This window comes from Schistocerca americana, chromosome 5, assembly GCF_021461395.2.
Source record: "Schistocerca americana isolate TAMUIC-IGC-003095 chromosome 5, iqSchAmer2.1, whole genome shotgun sequence".
NCBI classification, from domain to species: Eukaryota; Metazoa; Arthropoda; class Insecta; order Orthoptera; family Acrididae; genus Schistocerca; species Schistocerca americana.
Genome location: NC_060123.1, coordinates 448,399,536 through 448,421,170, shown reverse-complemented (window position 1 = coordinate 448,421,170; position 21,635 = coordinate 448,399,536). Strand labels below are relative to the sequence as shown.

At 40.5% G+C, this 21,635-nt stretch overlaps 1 protein-coding gene across 4 annotated transcripts in view; it reads left to right on the top strand.

Annotated features, from left to right (window-relative positions):
- Positions 1–21,635, top strand: part of LOC124615487 (GATOR complex protein WDR59) — a 272,429-nt gene that overhangs the window by 117,407 nt on the left and 133,387 nt on the right. For all 4 annotated transcript variants that reach the window (XM_047143428.1, XM_047143427.1, XM_047143424.1 and 1 more), the window contains exons 14-15: positions 7,511–7,737; positions 9,960–10,117. In XM_047143428.1, the coding sequence (XP_046999384.1) occupies positions 7,511–7,737; positions 9,960–10,117 (385 nt within the window). The remainder of the gene's footprint in view (positions 1–7,510; positions 7,738–9,959; positions 10,118–21,635) is intronic.

Genomic DNA, 21,635 nt, shown 5'->3' with positions numbered 1-21,635 from the left:
AGGGAGTGGGGAAGGGGAAGGGATAGCAATGTATGGGTGGGGGGAGAGAGGAACGCTGTCTCGCGGAGTGTGCAGGGTCTAGACTGCCAGCAAGTGCAGTATCGGGAGGCTGTGGGGCAGGGAGGTGGGTAAAATAGAATGAAGAAGGAAAGGCCATATGTATCCTCTCCTCCACCATCAGCTTTTCTGAACTGTGCAGATGAGAGGTACCTTTACAACACATTCTCCACTCCTGAAATTATTCCGGCCTCAACCTACAGTAACATAATGTCCCCAGACCTTCCACCTGATGGTTTCCACCCCCTCAGTTTTGTCACCATCTCTCTGTTCTCATCTCCCACCTTCTTTGTGTGCTGCCCTCTGCCAATGCACCCAGCCATCTTTCTCTGCTCCTCTCCTTTTTGGCTCCATTTTCCCCAGCTCCCTGCCCCACAGCCTCCCCACACTGCACCTGTCGGCAGTCTAGCGTTGCACACACTGCCAGACAGTGCTCCTCTCACTCTTCACCTGTACGCTGCTGCCCCTTCCCCTTCCTCTCCTGATTGCTGCATCCATTCCACATGACAGTTGCATTCTGGTCCAAGCTGCCTGCGATGCCAGTCTTGTGTGCGTGAGGCGTACTTGCTTCTGTGAATGAATATGTGTGTGTGTGTGTGTGTGTGTGTGTGTGTGTGTGTGTGTGTGTTGGTGTGTTGTTTCTCTTCCTTTTCCTGAGCAAGGCTGTAGCTGAAAGATAATATGTAAGTGTCTTTTAATTGTGCTTGTCTGCAACTTAATGTATCATCTTTACAGTAAGTAGCAATCTGTCTTTTCCTTACATTGTTAATATTCCAACCTGGAGTTTCCAGTTTTTTAAATTAACTATTCCTTGATGCCTCAGGACGCCCCTTCTTATAGTCAAGTTGTGCCCTAAAACCAGTTCTGTTCAGTTCACTGACACCTTTCGAAAGCTTCTATATTCTTCTTGTCTGTGTTATTTGTCATTCACATTTCACTTTCATAAAAGGATACATTCTGAACAAATACTTTCAGAAAATACTTTTGGACACTTAATGTTATATTAGCTCATAGTAGGGATGTATTTTGTTTTCCTTAGGAAAGGTATTTTGCTATTACCTGTCTGCAGTTTATATACTCTATACTTCTGGTATCACTAGTTATTTAACTGCCTAAATAGTAAAACTCGTCTGCTGATATTAGTATTCCATTTCCTAATCTTTATACCCTCAGCATCAAATGACTCAATTCGACCACACTACGTTCCTCTATTTTGCGTGTTTTGATATTAATTTTATAACTTCTTTTCAAGACACAATCCATTCTGTTCAACCAATTTTCCAAGTTCTTTACTGCCCTTGCCTGAATTAAGATGTGATTGGAAAATTTTAAAGTTTTTATTTCTTCTCCATGAACTTCAATCCTTCTTCAAAAATTTTTCTTAGTTTTCTTTGCTGCTTTACATGCCCTATGTACAGGTTGATTAATATAGGGTACAGGTTACAACTAGGGACAGTTTAAGGCCCTAGTGCCCTGAGCAGCTGCTTGAAGTGCCAACCTGATGAAGGCGCCCGGGGCACTCGTGCAAAGTTTATGCACAGTGTGTACCATAATTACTACAAAAACTGACATGATTGAAAATACATGATAAGAGAAGCAAACAAGTCTAGTAATGTTGAGTCTGCCACCAAACCATGTGAATGTGTGCCTATAAGCTGCCACTGGCTTGAGTAGAAAATGTTGCTCTAGTTAGTATAGGTATATTTGAAATGTGAACTTATCACATAGAGGAGGTCCAGAGTCGCAGAGAGGCACAGTGAAAAGAATACTAGAAATATATAAGCTTTTTTTTGTCCTTCCTGAGAAGTGGGGGAAAAAAAAAACGCACACGCGCGCACGCGCGCACGCCCACACATACACACACACACACACACACACACACACACACACACACACACACACACACACACCAGCGCATGCGCAATCATGGCTACTGTTTTCATGTATGTATATGTTTGTTGTTATGTGTGAAATGTCTACTTCTAAGGAAGGACTTCATCCTGAATCTTATATATTTCTAGTGTTGTTTCCATTGTACCTAACTGCGACTTAACACATTCTATATAGTAAGTAGCAATCTATCATCTCAATATTGTTGTTATTCCATCCTGGACTTCCCATTGTTTGAATTGTAAACTTTTCACTTAAGTCCCTGGCTAATTGTGCTCAAATTTCACTCAAGACTTCCGGAAACAACGCACATTATGGTGCCATTTGTTTCCAGGCATCATTCTCACATTACTTTATTAATAGAATATTTCTCTTTCATATCACATACAAATTTGTTTTCTGCTTTTCAGTAGCATACATAAAAATTTTTAATTACTTACTGGTGAATTCTCTTACATACAACTAACACAACTACTCAGTGTATTATGATTAGTATGTCAGTATAAAATTAGATGACTTTTTTTGTATTTGTGTTCCACTGTCTGAGGGGAGTGGGAGTGGCAAATCATGTATCATTTATGTGGAAAAATGTTTCCAACTGGCTGTAGTTACAATTGTTTCTTCCCTTTTTAATGACCACCTCCTTTTCCTTTTTGACTCACATGACTATAGTGTGATTCTTGTACAAATTATAGATAACATTTTGCTTCCTGTATTTAATTCCTGACAGAATTTTAAAGAATGTGTCCCAGTCAACATTTTAAATAGCATTTTCTAAATCTGCTAATGCTATATTAGGTTTGTCTTTCTTCAACGCGTCTTCTTGCGTGTCAGACGGTCAATATTGCCCCATGTGTACATTCATGTTTTTCTAATCTAAAGTGATTTCCTTCCAGAATAGGTTCTACAGTTTCACTAAGTTAACCCTCCAAGGCGAAAGCTTCAGTGCCACGCCTAGCCCACAGACATTAGTTTACACGGCCAGCTGATACAGCAATGCATCGTTGTATTCAAATTTTTCTAGTGTAGGAATTATTAGACAAAAATTAATGGAATTGTCAGGAATTGTCAACTAAAGAATTTTATTACATTTAAAACATTCATGATTACTTAAAATACACTTCCAGTGTAGTATACTTTGAAGCAATATTCAGAACAAAGTCTTATAGTGGAGTCTCTTTTTGTGAGTTTCAGCAGTTCCATTGTGAGACACAGCATAAATTTTATAGGTGTATCTTCCTCTCCATTTTATGTGGCTTGATAAATTCTAAACGCAATGTGCAGTGGAATATTTAGTTGCCCTCTAAATATTTTCACTTATCACTATACAAATGTATTTTTTTCCAAAAAGGCAGTTTTCAGTTACTGATTTCATCCAACTTGCTCACTTGCCAAAAAGATCTTAACAGTGTGTAAGCACAGACATCTCGACTCTTTGCTGATGAAGTAGTGTTGCCCATCATCAACAGATGGCAGAGTGATGCAGTTTTTCCTGTGATTCTGCAGCTGGTGAGTACATTCTTGGCTTCCGGGCTTAAGAGGTTAAAATTGGCATTAGGATTGTCACGATACATGAAGAGGTATAGGGTCTGGAGCAGTATATTAACCAACGTATGGTTGCTGTTGATGGAATAATTTGCTCCTCTTAGGATAATTATGTTAGACAAAGCAAATAATGTGTTTATTCTTAAAAAGAAAACAAACACAGAGAATACTGTGCAAAGTTGACATACAGTAACTGACTTGTACTGGGTCTAGCATTTAAGTGATCAAATGAACGTCATTACAGAAACATCAGTTTAGTTGACATTATTGTCATCGGATGTTCAGGTTGTCGATATTCCTTAGAGTAGCATACGATGCAGAGGTCTCTTTGCTGCACTTGTGGCTGCTCTGCTTGACTACACTCGGCTCTGCACGAAGCCCAAAAGTAATACCCCAGACAGGCAAATAGAAAAACAACAGAACATAGTCTAAAGAAATAGTGATTCCAAATAGAGAGAACTTTAATTCTTGAGAAGATTGTATTATCCCTCTCCCCACTAACACAAACTTCATCACACTTGTTCATTTACATTCTACTATGCTATGGGAGTTTCCGATCCATCCACTAACTTTGAATAGAATCATTACTGGTAAAACCATGAAAAATTTTGTACCGTCATGAGTTGTAAGTGAAAATGAGAATATTTTAGATCTACTGTTGTTCCACTGATAGTGGTAAAAAGTGCAAATTGTTTTTGTAGTAATTTATCAGCACATCTTGCCCTAGGTGCCTACCTCACATAGGTATTCAAAGTGATGTCTCCACACATCTCTAGAAATGTGACATCATTGTACAAATTTCTTTCATTCCCATTTAAACAATACTGGCATTGTTTGAACATTGTCATTCTTAACAGGAGATCCTCTTCACTCTTAACAGGTATCTCGTCTATGAGACTTTTGACTTGACCTCCCAAGAAGAAATCAAGTGGAATCATATTTGGTGGGCATCCGATGCAGGTGTTTATGAGGAAGAAATCTACCTTCCTGTGATGTGCTTTAAAAAACACATGATTTGTTTTATTGCAAAAACGTGTGTGCTAATCATTACTGTCAACAGATGCAACACTGAATTAGTTTTGCTTATACCTTTAACTCACTCATCTCTGGACTAGGGCCCTCTGTTTCAGTTTGATAAAGTTATTCTCTTCCATCATCCCTGAAAATTTGTAACACCATGAAAACACACATGGATCTTATATACATCTGATTATTTTTACATTATTTTTATTGGTCTTGCTGTCCACAAAAGGAACTTATGTAAAAACAAAAAAATGGTAAGTCCAGGTTAAAACGTCAACAGTATTATGAAATGGATCGTTACTACTCAGAGTTGCAGACAGGCACAATGAAAATACTGTTATATACAAGGGTTGAAACTTAAATAGTGGCAACTATTTATTCACAACCAATACAGAAGAGTTACATGTTTGCACTTGTTACTGTCTTTCAAAGTAATTGCCAGTGTTGTGTAGAACTGGTTGCCAGCAATGTGGAAGGTGTAGTATACCGTTAGCAGAGCCTGTTCTGTTGATGGTGCGAATAGAGCCGTTCTGGAACAGTTCTGAAGCGAATGCCACAAAGTGGTTCCTTCGTCTTCAGAATCAAATCAAAGTCACAAGGACTTAAGTCTGAGGAGTATGGTGGGTGGTACAGTATTTCCCAGCCCCATCAACCAAACAGAGCAGCCACAGCTTACGCTGTATGCGTTTGTGCATTGTCGTGCAAAATGGTGGAGTGTTGCGCAGAAGGTGTCGCTGCTTCTTTCGCAAAGCTGGTTGCAGGTGATGCTCCAAAAGTGAACAGTAATACTGTGCGTTGACGGTCTGCCGTGGAGGAATGTAATGCTTAGGATTACACCATCATGGTCGTACAAGAGAATCACCATAACTTGCATCATACTCGGGCTCTGACGCACTTTCAACTTTCTCGGCAACCCATAATGACACCATGGTCGGCCAACCACCGTACTACTCTGTGTGCTTTTATTTCATTGCTTTCTGGTCTTTATCTGTGTCTTTCTTGTTCCATGTTGTCCCTTGTTACCTCTTTTACTTGGTTTTACTCCTTATAGGTTTTTATGGTCATGGAACAAGGGACCGATGGCCTTTGTAGTCTGGTCCCTTCAACCCCCACAAAGCAACCAACAGTAATGACGCCATTTGTTTGGATTGGCGTTTCAGTTTTGTCTCATATGATGTGGCCCATGTGTCATCCAGTGATATGATACAGCGTAAGAAAACCTCTCCTTCGTGCTCATAGCATTCCAAGTGCATCTGAGCAGCATTGTAACGCATCCTTTTGTGCATTTCCTCAAGTCATGCGGAACCCATTGTGATGCAATTTTTCGCATGCCCAGGCATTCCTTCAGGACACGATTGTATGCACTAATCCGGTTTCGTGGGCGAGCTCACGAATCATATAGTGTCAATCACCTTCCACTAACACGGTAACAGCATGCACTTTTTCTTCAGTGACGCTAAGACAACCTGCCCGATGCATGTCTGCCACAGTTTGCCGACCTTCGTTGAAGGCTTTTATCCAACATGCCACTGTTCTGTTCAGCAATGCCGATTCCCCGCACGCCTCTTGAAGACCGTGATGACACTGTCATGCTGCATGACCTCTGCACATTCAGTCTTGATCTAACTCCGTTATTCCTGTTTTGAAAACATGCATTACATTAGACCACTCACTCACAAGTGACTGTGTTTCCCTCGATTGTACGCATGCCGGTGACGTGGGACGGGCGAGTCCATTTGTTCAGAGGTAAGTTAGTATGTCAACACTGTGTGCTATCAGTGAGAATAGTAGATTCCATTGCATAGTGTCCCCACAGCAGTGTTGCCACTATTTAAGTTCCAATCTACAGAAAAGCTTATGGCCTATGTCTTCCTCAGAAAACAAAAACATAGACACATTTACACAAGCAAGCAAGCCTTGCACACACGACTGCTATCTCCAGTTGTTCCGGCCAACTCCAACAGAAATGCATTGGACGGGAGCAACAGTCTGGAGTGAGGTGGGGAAGGGGGAGGGATAGCAAGGTATGGGTGGGAGAAGAGGAATTGACGCTACTTGGCAGAGCGTGTAGGTACTGCAAGTGGAAGGACAGGGCTGCCAGGCACAGTGTCAGAGGCTGTGGGGGAGGGAGATGAGGGGAAAACAGGGAGCCGGCCGGTGTGGCCATGCGGTTCTAGGCGCTGCAGTCTGGAACCGTGTGACCGCTACAGTCGCAGGTTCAAATCCTGCCTCGGGCATGGATGTGTGTGATGTCCTTAGGTTGGTTAGGTTTAAGTAGTTCTAAGTTCTAGGAGACTGATGACCACAGATGTTAAGTCCCATAGTGCTCAGAGCCAATTTTTTTTTTAAACAGGGAGCATAAAAGAGAGGGGCAGAAAAGGGGAAAAAAAGCCAATGGGTGTGCCAGCAGAGAGCAGCACACAATGAGGGTAGGCTTGGTGAATTGCGAGGATGTGATGGGACAGAAGGAGTGGGAACATTTGGGTGGAGGGTGTGAAGACAATAAGTTACTGTAGATTATGGCTGGGATGATTTTGGGAACAGAGAATGTATTATAAGGATAACTCTCAATCTCCACAATTCAGAAAACTGCTGGTGGAGAGAAAGATCCAGATGGTCTGGGTTGTGAAGCAGCCATTGAAATCAAGTATGTTATGAACAGCTGCATGTTGTGACACAGGGTAGTCCAGTTTGCTCTTGGCCACAGTTTGGCAGTGGCCATTCGTCCTGGTTGAGAGCTGGGTGCCGGGGGGGATTGAAGGCATGTGGGTAGCTGGAAAGTGGTATAGTCAGGTGAATTTACAGGGACCAACATGTTCCTTTCCTCTTCTGCTCCTTGATTAGACCAAGAAGTGTTTAAGTGTTTAACGAATCATCCTAGATTCTACCTGCATTATCATAGTGTTGTCTGTTGTTTTTCCTTACTGTACAAAAGTGCTTGAACATCTACTTTTGACAATTTTCCTGAGTTTTTAATAGCTGTTAATTTTTACAGATATGTTGGTGTGTTTTGGTCGTGCTCCTTCTTCTCGAAGATTATCGACACGTTCAGAAAGCTTTACTCCTAGATCTTTGTCAGCTCTTGGTGGAAGCCTTACCAGTTTTAATCTCGGTGCCTCACCTGGTACCACATCACAGTATTCGAGAATTTACCCATCTGTAAACCAGGGAAACTCTGTGGATACTCCTCTTCCAGTGTCACCATATTATTTCCCAGAAAGAGTAAGTGTTCTGTTCTGCCTTACGTAGTAAATTTATTTTTTTAAGTACATTTATAGAATGATGTTTTCTCAAAAAAATGCAAACGGGGCAACATTTTTGGTTATGATATATGAATTTTAAAGTAGTATAGATGAAAAGAACTTACATTATCTGCCTTGCACATTCAGCACAGAGTTACAACATTTTAATTTTATCGGTTGTCATTCACTGAATCTACAATAATCCCATTTTCACACTAGGGGTATCAGGGTTCTTGCAAATTGGTGATAATCATTTTGTTTAGAGGTGTTTCATTACATATAGCTCCTAATATTATCATGTCCTAAGATACAAGATCGTCAACTAAATGAGATATGTAGTGGTAAATTATGATTGACTGCAGAGCAGTGCTTATTGCAAATAATATGAGGCATATTCGAAAATTAAAAGCTATTTTCTTGTACTTAAATGTTGGTGGGTTAAAACAATGTTGTGTGAGTGCAGTACCATCTGCCAATTGTACATGAATACACAGAAGTCATCCTTTGTTTCTGTAGTTGTTTGACTATTGGTGAAAGTGAACTACAACCTCTTCAAACACTGTTCCTTCCTCCAGTTGAAAAGTGTGTACTGTTTGTTTTTGTGTGCAAGTGGATCTGCAGCTAGTCAGATTCATCAGATGTGTCTCCTGGTATATGAGCCTACAGTAGCGAGCCGAGGAAAGGTTAGACAGTGGAGGCGAGACTTGTAAAGATCCAATATCCAAAATGATAAAATTGTGAAACAAGTAGATCAAAACTTGCTGCCTGATTGATGATTGGTGCGCTGGCTGATGAATTTTCTGATGCTGTAATTATGATGTGCCACCCAAAATTGATGGCACTGGAAAACTGTCATCCAAGGTCACTCTCCCCAATGGCAACATGTGCACATGCACCACTGCCTGTACCAGCAGCAAATTTACACATTTCTGTTCGAAATTTTTGACCAACCATCTCACAGTTCTCACCTGGCACGCAGTGACAATTCTCTCTTCTCAGACTTTGAACAATGGATAGGTGGACAACGTTTTGAAGATAATGAGGAACTGAAGAGTGCCGTCATCAGCTGGTTCAATACCCAGGTGGAGATCTGTGCAGAGAGTTTAAAGGATCTGGTGCAAAGTTTCAAAAAGTATCTGAAAGTGAATGGCAATTGCATGGAAAAGTGAAGTAGATACGTAGGAAGCTAGAATGTACTTTACTTTTTGAATAAGCTTTATATATAACTTCGTGTTCCCACAACAGAATGATGATTCTCTTATCAGTGAGCCGTGAAAGAGCATATGAAGGGTAATACCTGTGTTACACTTGGAACCATCAAATCAGTATCACTTTAGTCTGAACAAGTCAGGTAATTACATGTGCTTCACTATTAGAGTGTTGTGGGATTGTGTACAGTATGGGGACCACAGCAGCTCCTCTGTGTTGAAGCACTTACCACATAATACAGTTTTCATGTACCCATAGGTGTCATTTATAATCTGCAGGATGATATAGCTTATGGTTAGGACAGATAATCTAGAAATTTCTCCTCTCAGCACTCTTAAAGGGCTGTGGGATAATTTATCCTCAACAATTATTGTATTTCTAGACAAAGTAATTGTTAATCACTGTAAAGCACTCTGTTTATCCAAACTGCAAAATCCAGAGTACGTGGTTGACACTCGGGATTATATTTAGCATTTCTGATTCTAGGAGACAGCGACACCAAATTAGGCCCATACGTAATGCATTAAAATTAATTTTTGAGTGCACCGAAACAGATTTCTTCACTCTAGCCTTCATTGCAAGTTGCTTTGGTGTCTTGAAACAGATGACAGCGTTATCCTAAATTTGTACAACCAAATTGACATTTTAACAATAGGAGTGATTTGTTCAAGAACAGCTGATTTTCTCACTTCCATTCGTTAACATTGATGTAAAATGTCATATAATGATTGTTTTTGTTAGTTCATCAGTTTGTTTTGCACTTATTTCAATAAGACCAGAACACTTCTAAATCTTACATTAGAAAATCTTATGTGCTGTCTACTGATCTGTAACTAGTGATAGTTTGATTCCTATTGGAGGAGGTACTACACAAATCACTAATCTTTCATTGAACCAGTGGCTGGTTTGGGAATAAATAGTAAAGTCACTCATTTCATATATTTTATTGCTGTAAGTGACAAAAAAAATTCACTTTATTTCATCATTTCACAGACAAAACAGACAAGAGTAAGAAGTAGAAATGTGCATGGTGGAACTAGAGGCTTTAGTAGCTCATCAAGAGGCAGCAAAAAGTCAACCAGAGCTGTTATTACAGTTTATGATGCATCAGCCCTGTTTTTTGTCCATAGGGAACTTGGTGAAAAATATATGTAAGTATTTCTGTAAAGTTTTGCTTTTGATTGCACTAACTTAAATTTTTAAATTCTTACAGAAAAGCTGTTTTGTGCATGGAACCATGTACCCCTGAATGCTTCTGTTAAAGTGCCAGTGTTTATAAAGAAACCATAAATGGTTCCTACTATGTCTTCCTAGTAAATTATTCAGGAATGTAGTGTGCAACTAGTAAATAAAAAGTTATGAATGAAGAATTATTGGTTGTCTTACAGTGTCAATCATAGATGAAACACCTGACAATCCAGGATGGAATGTAACAATATTATGAAAAGGATAGTTGTTATTACCATGTAGAAGAAATGATGAGTCACAGATAGGCACAACAAAAAGATTGTCACAAAATGAGCTTTCGGCCAACAAAGCCTTTGTCAAAAAAACACACACACACACACACACACACACACACACACACACACACACACACAACGTGCGCGTAAATGCAACTCACACACACACGACCACAGTTTCTGGCAGCTGAAGCCAGATTCTGGGCAGCAGTGTGTGATGGGAGAGGCAAGCAGGTGGGGTTAAAAGGGAGACTGGGGTGGGGAGGGTGAGAGGTAGCAGGGTAGGGGTGGGGGACAGTAAAGTGGTGCTAGTGGGAGCATGCAGGGATGAGGAGGAAATAGGGTAGGGCAGCTACGTGCAGTCAGGAGGTTAGACGGAGCACAGGGGTGAGGGGGGGGGGGGGGGTGTAGTGGAAAAGGAGAGAAGTAAAAAGACTAAGTGCATTGGTGGAAAGAAGGCTGTGTAGTGCTGGAATGGGAACAGGGAAGGGGTAGATGTGTAAAGACAATGACTAATGAAGGTTGAGGCAGAAGAGGATATTTTGCAGGGAGATTTCCCACCTGCGCAGTTTAGAAAAGTTGTTTGTGGGAAGGGTCCAGGTGGCACAGTCTGTCAAGCAGTCACTGAAATGAAGAAAGTCGTGTTGGACGGTGTGCTCAGCAACAGGGTGGTCTAGATGTTTCTTGGCCACAGTTTGTTGGTGGTCATTCATGCGGACAGACAGCTTGTTGGTTGTCGTGCCCATGTTGAATGCAGCACAATGGTTGCAGCTTAGCTTCCAGAGCACATGACTAGTTTCGTAGGTTGCCCTGCCTTTGATGGGATAGGTGGTGTTTGTGATCAGACTGTAGTAGTTGGTGCTGGAAGGATGTGTGTAACAGGTGTTGCATCTAAGTCTATTACAGGAATATGAGCCACAAGGCAAGGGGTTGGGAGCAGGTGTTGTGTAGAGAGATGGGCGAGGATATTGTTTAGGTTTGGTGGGTGGCGGAGTACCACTGTGGGAGGGGTGGGAAGGATAGTGGGTAGGTCATTTCTCATATCAGGACATGATGAGAGGTAGTCGAAACCCTGCAGAGAATGTAATTCTGATTTTACAGTCCTTGAAGGTACTGAGTCCCGTGGGGAATGCTCCTATGTGGCCAGAGAGTAGGACTTTGGGAGGTGGTGGATGACTGGAAAGATAAGGCATGGGTGATCTGTTTTTGTACAGGACTGGGAGGGTAATTATGGTCTGTAAAGGCCTTAGTGAGGCCGTCGGTATGTTTAGAGAGGGACAGCTCGTCACTGCTGATGCAACGGCCATTGGTGGCTAGGCTGTTTGAAAGGGAGTTCTTGATATGGAATGGATGGCAGCTGTCAAAGTGGAGGTATTGCTAGTGGTTGACAGTTTTGATATGGACAGAGGTGTCGATGTAGCCATCTTTGAGGTGAAGGTCAACATCAAGGAAAATGGTTTGTCGAGTTGAGTAGGAGTAGATGAACTGAATGGGGTAGAAGGTGTTGAGTTTCTGGAGGAATGTGGACAGTGTGTCCTCACCCTCAATCCAAATCATGAAGGTCTCATCACTGAATCTGAACGAGGTTAGGGATTTAGGATTCTGGGTGTTTAGGAAGGATTCTTCTTGATGGCCCATGAATAGGTTGACACAGGGTGGTGCCATGCAGGCACTCATAGCCATACCAGATTTTTTTGTAAGTAATGCCTTCAAAGGAGAAGTAATTGTGGGTGAGGAGATAGTTGGTCATAGTGACTAGGAAGGAGGTTGTTGGTTTAGAATCCGCTGGTCACTGAGAAAGGTAGTGTTCAATAGCAGTAAGGCCATCGGTATTAGGGATCTTAGTGTAAAAAGAGGTGACATCAGCAGTGACAAGCAGGGCACCATGTGGTAAAGCAATGGGAATTGTGGAGAGTTGGTGGAGGAAATGGTTGGTACCTTTTATGGTAGGTTGTGGGTAATAGGCTGAAGGTGTTGGTCTATGAGAGCAGAAATTCTCTCAGTGGAGGCACAGTAATCGGCCGCAATGGGACATCCTGGGTGGTTATGTTTATGGTCTTTAGAAAGCATGTAGAAGGTAGGAGTGTTGGAGGTGCTTAGGGGGTAGGAGAGAGACGGACTCCAGGGAAAGATTCTGGGATGGGCCTAAGGGTCTGAGGAGAGACTGGAGATTCTGCTGGATTTCTGGAATGGGGTCACTGTGGCAGGATTTGTAGATGAATGAATCTGACAGCTGACAGTCCTTTTGCCAGGTAATCCTTGTGGTCAAAACAACAGTGATGGAGCCTTTGCCAACATTATTATTGGCCGAAAGCTCATTTTGTGACAGTCTTTTTTTTTTTTGTGCCGATCTGCAACTCAGCGTGCCCACTACATGGTGAGTAGCAACTATCCTTTTCATAATACGTATAAATGAGACACTGTAATTTATGAGCCATTATTTGGAACAAGAATAGGCAGTAGCATATACAATTTAGCAAGCTGTTATTCAATACTGGAGAAGAAGTCGATTATCTGCTGGTGTTAAGTATCAGAAAACTTTGTTCTGGTGCCATGCACTTTCTGGTTGTTTTCATTCCTATAAGTCTGGGAGAAGGCACTTCTGTTCAGACTGCGGCACTCCACGAGTATCATTGTACCTGTGGCCATTGCTCTTCCATATGTTGGTGTGGTAAATGCAGCTGATAGCTGATTATTGTTTCTATTGTTGTTAGAATTTTCGTAGTAGACTAATACCACAACAAAATAATAGGCACTTCTGACTGACATACTACTGTGACCACAACATAGTTGACATATGTACAGTGTGTATTAGCTCATGTGAGATGAAAGTGAGCAAGGTGACACAGTGGTTAAGGCACTGGACTCACATTCAGAAGAATCAGGATTCAGTTCCTTGTCCAGCCATCCAGATTTAGATTTTCTGTTCTTTACCTAAATTACTTGAGTATCATAATGATTCCTTTGAAGAAGACGTGGCTGAGATTGTGATTCATCTCTGATAGGCTTAGAAGAAGAGTTGCACGTCACCCAAATGGTTTTTCGGTCTCTGCCATCATGGGAAAAGGTATAAAATTATCAAAGTTGTAAAAAGGGATAATCATCAACGCTGGTGTTGGAATAAGGGGGCATTCCTGAAACAGCAAACTTTGCAAATTCTTCCTCAGTAGTGAAAGTGTATTTTGAGTGGATTGAATACATTATTATGAATAATAGTTGCTACTCACTGTATAGGGGAAATGCTGAGTCGCAGATAGGCAGATCTGAGACTCAGTATCTCCTCTATATGGTGAGTAGCAACTATCCTTTTCATAATATTGTCCCATTCCCTCTGGTATTTTTGATTGTTTCATTGTGAATAATCATTCTGTTCAATCATCACCAATAAATCAGTATTGATCTTTCTTAACCATTCACATACTGCTTTTGGTTTGCCTGAGCAGGACATTTTTTAAAAAATTCTGCGTTAATTTGTGATGCAGAACTTATTTGCTTACCGTGCATAGGGGACCTGAGGACAGTGTACGTTACAACTCGTACATTTTTAAACCGTGATACTTGCAGAGCATTGTAAGAAGTCAGAATATGTGTGCTCTTGTCCTATTGAGCCTTTATGTGATCTAGATTTGACTGTGGACATATTGTGTGTGAGTCCACATTGAAGGAATTAGGGAATTTTAAGGCAAGCACCATTTTCTGTCTCTACGGAGGCTGATGAGACATGACTTACCATCTGGCAGTAGATAACTCCTCATGGTGTGAAAGCATACCTAATGTGTTCATACAAAATAATGTGTGTTCCATTTCATTGCTCACCCATCCTCTGACTGACTCTTTAACAACAGTCAAGAAACAACCAGGCCATTTTTAATTTGTCCAAGTGATTTTAAAATGGGTATGGCAAATATGTATTATATGGTAATTACTTCTGCACTCAGTTCATGTGCAAGACGGAACAGTGTGTAAAAAATAAACTCTGTGATGAGTGCTTAGTAAAGGTGAGCTGGACGCTTTAGAGCCGACTTGCTGTATCTGCATACCATTTGAGCATCCGAGAACAGGTGAATTGTATCACAAAAAAAGGTCACAGTGCCACTGAAGCATCCATTACACCGTCTTCATGCCAACGTTGCTTTCAGGTAGAGGCAGGTGGCATTGCATAAGTTTAAATATCGACCAACTAACTGCAGAGAACTGTGCAGTCTTGTGAGGTAGTGGGTGCCAAATGCCCCTGGATTACAAAGGAGAGTAAATGAAGTTCATGGTGATAATTCCTGCCAGAGTAACTGTCACTGCCAGTCAGGTTCCAACTTTTCAGAGCCACAGAATTGCTGCTGAGATGGATGGTCCCAAAAGGATCCATTACAGCATGTTATGGCGACTCGTAGGTAGCAGCCAAAAAATCTTTTTTATCGTCACCAGGACAATGAAAAATATCCAATCTTGTGGAGAGAAGCCATGTTTCTACCTATCTAGAAACTTTTTTAGTATTAAAAATCTGTACAGATTGCAATAAGTTACTGATTTTTAACGCCAATTACTGTCATCAGGCCAATGGCTCCAGAAGAAGTGAGGAGCTGCTTCACAGAGCTACTGGTAGGATCTATAGTGTGTGGCAGGCACCAGTAATGCCAAACAGGAGCTACAGTTCTTCACGTCTTCTGGAGCCATCCAGCTCTTCATATCTGGAGCCATCAGCCTGATGATGGTCATATAGATTAAAAACATTACTGTAACTGAACTGCTTGGTGGTATTAAAATATTAAGTATGATCACAGTGATTTTTAAATGAGGTCAAACATTATTACCCCTCTTGAAACATGTTAAGGACTATTGTTGTGCAGCCTTCGTTATCTGTGTGCGCAATAGCTTAAAGCTTTGCAAGCCATTGAGGTCCTTCACTGCAGAGTGAACAACACTGAGTTACCTTACTCAGTCCTCACAAATAGTTTTCCCATCTGTGATCTGTTTTAATTTTTCCAATGCTCTATAAATATTCTCAAACTGATTTTATGTGGAGGAGGTCAACTTTCAGTGAGAAGCTCTTCTGTCACTCTCTTGAGTTAGTTACATGGTGATGATCCTGTTTGCTGATGCTGTGACTAGCCTGTAGTTATACGACTTAACTTTGATTTTAAATCTCTTGTCGGTTGGTAAAAACTCAGCTTTAATTCAATTAAAATTTTTGTAGCCTGAACTCTTTTCCACTTGGTGGAAGAAGGTTGAAGCATTCTAATTTTCAGACCATGTGGGTGACACAATTTTGACTATATTTTTTCTATATATTCACAAAACAAGAGATTTGCAATGAGTTTTACAGAAATTATGGTGTCTGGTGCTTCACAAAGACTGGTCAAAAACTGACGCAAGACCGCCTCACGTGGTCACCGCCACATCATCTTAAATAACATACCAGTAATGGTTTAGATTTTAAAGCATTATCGAACATACTTATTAATTGGTTTACAGTTAAAAATAATAATGAATAAAAAAATAGGAGTCCGGGTTAGCTACTACAAACAGCATAGTGAACGCATTATTGTGGCCAAGTTGGACACGAAGCCCACGCCCACTACAGTAGTACAAGTTTATATGCCAACTAGCTCTGCAGATGATGAAGAAATAGATGAAATGTATGACGAGATAAAAGAAATTATTCAGGTAGTGAAGGGAGACGAAAATTTAATAGTCATGGGTGACTGGAATTCGAGAGTAGGAAAAGGGAGAGAAGGAAACATAGTGGGTGAATATGGATTGGGGGAGAGAAATGAAAGAGTAAGCCGTCTGGTGGGATTTTGCACAGAGCATAACTTAATCATAGCTAACATTTGGTTCAAGAATCATAAAAGAAGGTTGTACACATGGAAGAATCCTGGAGATACTAAAAGGTATCAGATAGATTATATAATGGTAAGACAGAGATTTAGGAACCAGGTTTTAAATTGTAAGACATTTCCAGGGGCAGATGTGGATTCTGACCACAATCTATTGGTTATGAACTGCAGATTGAAACTGAAGAAACTGCAAAAAGGTGGGAATTTAAGAAGATGGGACCTGGATAAACTGAAAGAACCAGAGGTTGTAGAGAGTTTCAGGGAGAGCATAAGGGAACAATTGACAGGAATGGGGGAAAGAAATACAGTAGAAGAAGAATGGGTAGCTTTGAGGGATGAAGTAGTGAAGGCAGCAGACGATCAAGTAGGTAAAAAGACGAGGGCTAATAGAAATCCTTGGGTAACAGAAGAAATATTGAATTTAATTGATGAAAGGAGAAAATATAAAAATGCAGTAAATGAAGCAGGCAAAAAGGAATACAAACGTCTCAAAAATGAGATCGACAGGAAGTGCAAAATGGCTAAGCAGGGATGGCTAGAGGACAAATGTAAGGATGTAGAGGCTTGTCTCACTAGGGGTAAGATAGATACTGCCTACAGGAAAATTAAAGAGACCTTTGGAGAGAAGAGAACCACTTGTATGAATATCAAGAGCTCAGATGGCAACCCAGTTCTAAGCAAAGAAGGGAAGGCAGAAAGGTGGAAGGAGTATGTTGAGGACAATATTATGGAAATGGAAGAGGATGTAGATGAAGACGAAATGGGAGATAAGATACTGCATGAAGAGTTTGACAGAGCACTGAAAGATCTGAGTCGAAACAAGGCCCCAGGAGTAGACAACATTCCATTAGAACTACTGATGGCCTTGGGAGAGCCAGTCATGGCAAAACTCTACCATCTGGTGAGCAAGATGTATGAGACAGGCGAAATACCCTCAGACTTCAAGAAGAATGTAATAATTCCAATCCCAAAGAAAGCAGGTGTTGACAGATGTGAAAATTACCGAACTATCAGTTTAATAAGTCACAGCTGCAAAATACTAACGCGAATTCTTTACAGATGAATGGAAAAACTGGTAGAAGCGGACCTCAGGGAAGATCAGTTTGGATTCCGTAGAAATGTTGGAACACGTGAGGCAATACTAACCTTATGACTTATCTTAGAAGAAAGATTAAGAAAAGGCAAACCTACGCAAGCAGTAAAGGAAACAAAAGAAAAATTCGGAGTAGGTATTAAAATTCATGGAGAAGAAGTAAAAACTTTGAGGTTCGCCGATGACATTGTAATTCTGTCAGAGACAGCAAAGGACTTGGAAGAGTAGTTGAACGGAATGGAAAGTGTCTTGAAAGGAAGATATAAGATGAACATCAACAAAAGCAAAATGAGGATAATGGAATGTAGTCAAATTAAATCGGGTGATGCTGAGGGAATTAGATTAGGAAATGAGACACTTAAAGTAGTAAAGGAGTTTTGCTATTTAGGGAGTAAAATAACTGATGATGGTCTAAGTAGAGAGGATATAAAATGTAGACTGGCAATGGCAAGGAAATCATTTCTGAAGAAGAAAAATTTGTTAACATCGTGTATAGATTTAAGTGTGAGGAAGTCGTTTCTGAAAGTATTTGTATGGAGTGTAGCCATGTATGGAAGTGAAACATGGACGATAAATAGTTTGGACAGGAGGAGAATAGAAGCTTTCGATATGTGGTGCTACAGAAGAATGCTGAAGATTAGATGGGTAGATCACATAACTAATGAGGAGGTATTGAATAGAATTGGGAAGAAGAGGAGTTTGTGGCACAACTTGACGAGAAGAAGGGACCGGTTGGTAGGACATGTTCTGAGGCATCAAGGGATCACAAATTTAGCATTGGAGGGCAGCGTGGAGGGTAAAAATCGTAGAGGGAGACCAAGAGATCAATACACTAAGCAGATTCAGAAGGATGTAGGTTGCAGTAGGTACTGGGAGATGAAGAAGCTTGCACAGGATAGAGTAGCATGGAGAGCTGCATCAAACCAGTCTCAGAACTGAAGACCACAACAACAACAACAGTTAAAAATATAACCTTGGAAAAAGTTATGTACATCATAAATCACTTCATATTATAAGGATGCATTTGTTAAAGAAATATTTTACAAATCCTTAGTAGCTTTGTTTCAAGTTATACTTCTTTTTGTAACAATGTTTTCACTAATATTTAGTTTACTTCCAAATTACGACGTGCAGTTTAATGCTTACATAATTTCGGTGTCTATGTGTAAATTGTATTCAACCAACTTATAGCTTTTAGTGTATAAAGATTTTAAGACTTGATGCAATTACTGTTGTCCTGATGGTAATGCAAAAAGTTTATAAAATTCTCCAGTGCATATATTAATATTGTATAGGAGATTGAGAGTCACATAACAATATTACGAAAAGGAAAGTTGCTACTCACCTTATAGTGGAGATGCTGAGTCACTGATAGGCACAACAAAAAGACTGTCACAAAATAAGCTTTCACCCAACAAGGCCTTTGTGAAAAATAGACAGACAGATAGACAAACACACACACTCACACACACAGACTGCAGTCTCTGGCAGCTGAAGCCACACTGCTATATGGTGAGGAGGAACTTTCCTTTTCTTAATATTGTGTCATTCAATCCTGCATTTTCCATTGAGAGTTACATAAATATCATGTATAAATTGAACTAAAGTTCACGCAATGGTACACAAATAAATACATAATTTAATCAGTGCACATAGTGCGTGAACAGAATATGCTACTGTAGTATCATATATTCAAATTGATATGAATTCGGACAAATCAGTAAATGTTATTGCACTCTGCCATGTTACAGTGCTGTAATGAGTTGCCATATCCATTACTATCATTTGTAGCTTCTGCTACTGTATCAGGTTCATTGTATAAATTATACAAAGAAATATCCACCTTGAAACTACAAGCAGCCACTGTAAAAGAGTATTTATTTTATGTTATAGTGTATAATTATCATTCCAAAATCTGTCAGGCTCTATGAACCTCAAATTTGTGTCATCTCTACCTCTGTGTCCCAATTATTTTAACATCATAACAGAAACAACAAAACAAATATTACTGTTAAGGCAGTACTAACATGGTTAACACATTTACTGCTACTTAGTGCTGTTTACTTAACATTGTTTGCAGAACTGCTATTATCACCTCTATTCAGCCACTGCTTTGTATCCCTACCATCAGATTTATTGAGATGGGCTAATAATGGACGAAGTGAAGGTAGCATCCGTCTTCAGAGTTAAAAAAAAAAAAAAAAAAAAAAAAAAAAAAAAAAAAAAAAAAAAACACACACACACACACAAACAGAGAGAGAGAGTGGGTAGGAGTGCGGGAGGGGGTGGGGTGACATCATCATGGACAACTTCATTGTTCCTGATTGAGGTGAGGGTTGAGTTTGGTGGCCCTTCTGAGTCAGTATTGCCAGCCAGGGCAATTTAACTTAAGGTATATGAGTGCATGCATGTGTTTCAGAATAAGGATACTCTCTGAAAGTCCAACAAATTCAGGCATGTACATGCACCTCTCTTCCTCTTAATGCTTCAATTAAACAGTTACATTCACTCCTTCCATTGTTTGTATTCCTCTGTAGGTTTTGCAGCGTCATTTTAATATTGACTTGAACTAAGTTATGTGGAGTCTTCTTGAAATGAGCTTTCATGAGTGAAGTTCCATGCAGATTACTCCACAAGATGTGTCCATAGGTAGCCCCAGTCATCTCTATGGGGACAGCAGGGCATATTTTAGTAGGGCCTACTTCATCTTCACCCACTTCTTTTGTGACAGTAATCAACATCTCACTTGGTATTATTGACTGAATTCCCAGACAGGCTCATTATTGCAGAAATCCATGCACAATAACACATGATACTTCATTCAGTCATCTATAGACAAATTTCTTTGGATATATTCATCATTTTACACACATGTATGCATTATTTATAGCAGAGGTACATAAGATAAGAACAATGGAAAAACCAGAACATGCATTATAAATTCACAATTCAGACATATATATGTTATTTATCACTTAATGGCATAAGGCAAGATTCAGGGAACAGAAAGAACATGATTGAAACAAGAGAATTAATCACAAGACTACTCTGATGATACACCTTGGTTTTTAAATTACATGGAATAATTTATGAACCACATTGTCCAGTCACATTAATGTGACCACTGCGTATGTTCAGTGTCAGTGCTGAAAACAGTGCAGTCATTGTCGTAATGCAGAAACGGAACAATTTATCTGACTTACAAAAGAGCATGAACATTAGCTTTTGGGACAAGGGTGGAAGCATTTCTGAAATGGCCAAGTTTGGATGTTGTTCCTGTGCTGGCATGGTTAAAGTAGACAGTGCATGGCAATATGATGCTATGCAAAACTGGCACAGAGGCAACTATGGTGGGCCACGGACTATGGATGACAGGGATGAATAATGGCTGTGGAGATATGTATGACCAAATAAACGTGCAACTGTTGAGCAACTGACCACCCATGAACCAAGGGACTACCAACAGTGTCTCCTCAGTCACCATTCAGTGAATGTTGTTTCGTATGGGCCTCCACAACAGGTGGCTGGTTCATCCACCCATGCTGACTGCTGTTCATTGGCAACAAAGGCTGGAATTTACATGCCAGTACTGCAACTGGATGTCCATTGAATGGTGACAAGTGGCCTTTTCAGATGAAACATGTGTTATGTCCATCATACAGATGGCCATTGGTATGTATGATGTGGAAATGTTTTTGTAGCATTCCCTGGGTGATGTCGCCATTTCTAAAGGCACAAGGAATCAACAGAAATACAGATCTATCTTTGGGACTTTGTCCACCCTTACATGGAGTTTGGTTGTCCTCGGCATGGTGCCATCTCCCAGCAGAACAATGCAACCTGTCACACAGCTGTGTGTACATGGGTTGTTCAGAGAGCACCATAATGAGTTATCCATACTCCCCTGGCCACCAAACTCCCCGAATTTAAACCCACTTGAGAATCTGTGGGACCACCTCAGTCGGGCTGTTTGCACTGTGGATTCTCAACCAAGAAAATTAGTCCAGCTGGCCATGGCAATGGAGTCAGTGTGGCTCCACACCCAGTTGTTACCTTCTAGAACCTCATTAACTCTCTTCCTGCATGTCTCACACTGTGAAAGGTGGTTATTCAGGTTTTTGACAGGTGTTCACATTAATGTGTCTGGTCAGTGTAGACATGTATTATGTTGCTTAAAACATTTTTCATGTTATATGGTGTATTGTCCAGGAGTGCCACTGGTAAATACAGCCTTCCGACCGCTCTTGTGCCTCTACTTCCTTGTATTCTGCTGTTTATT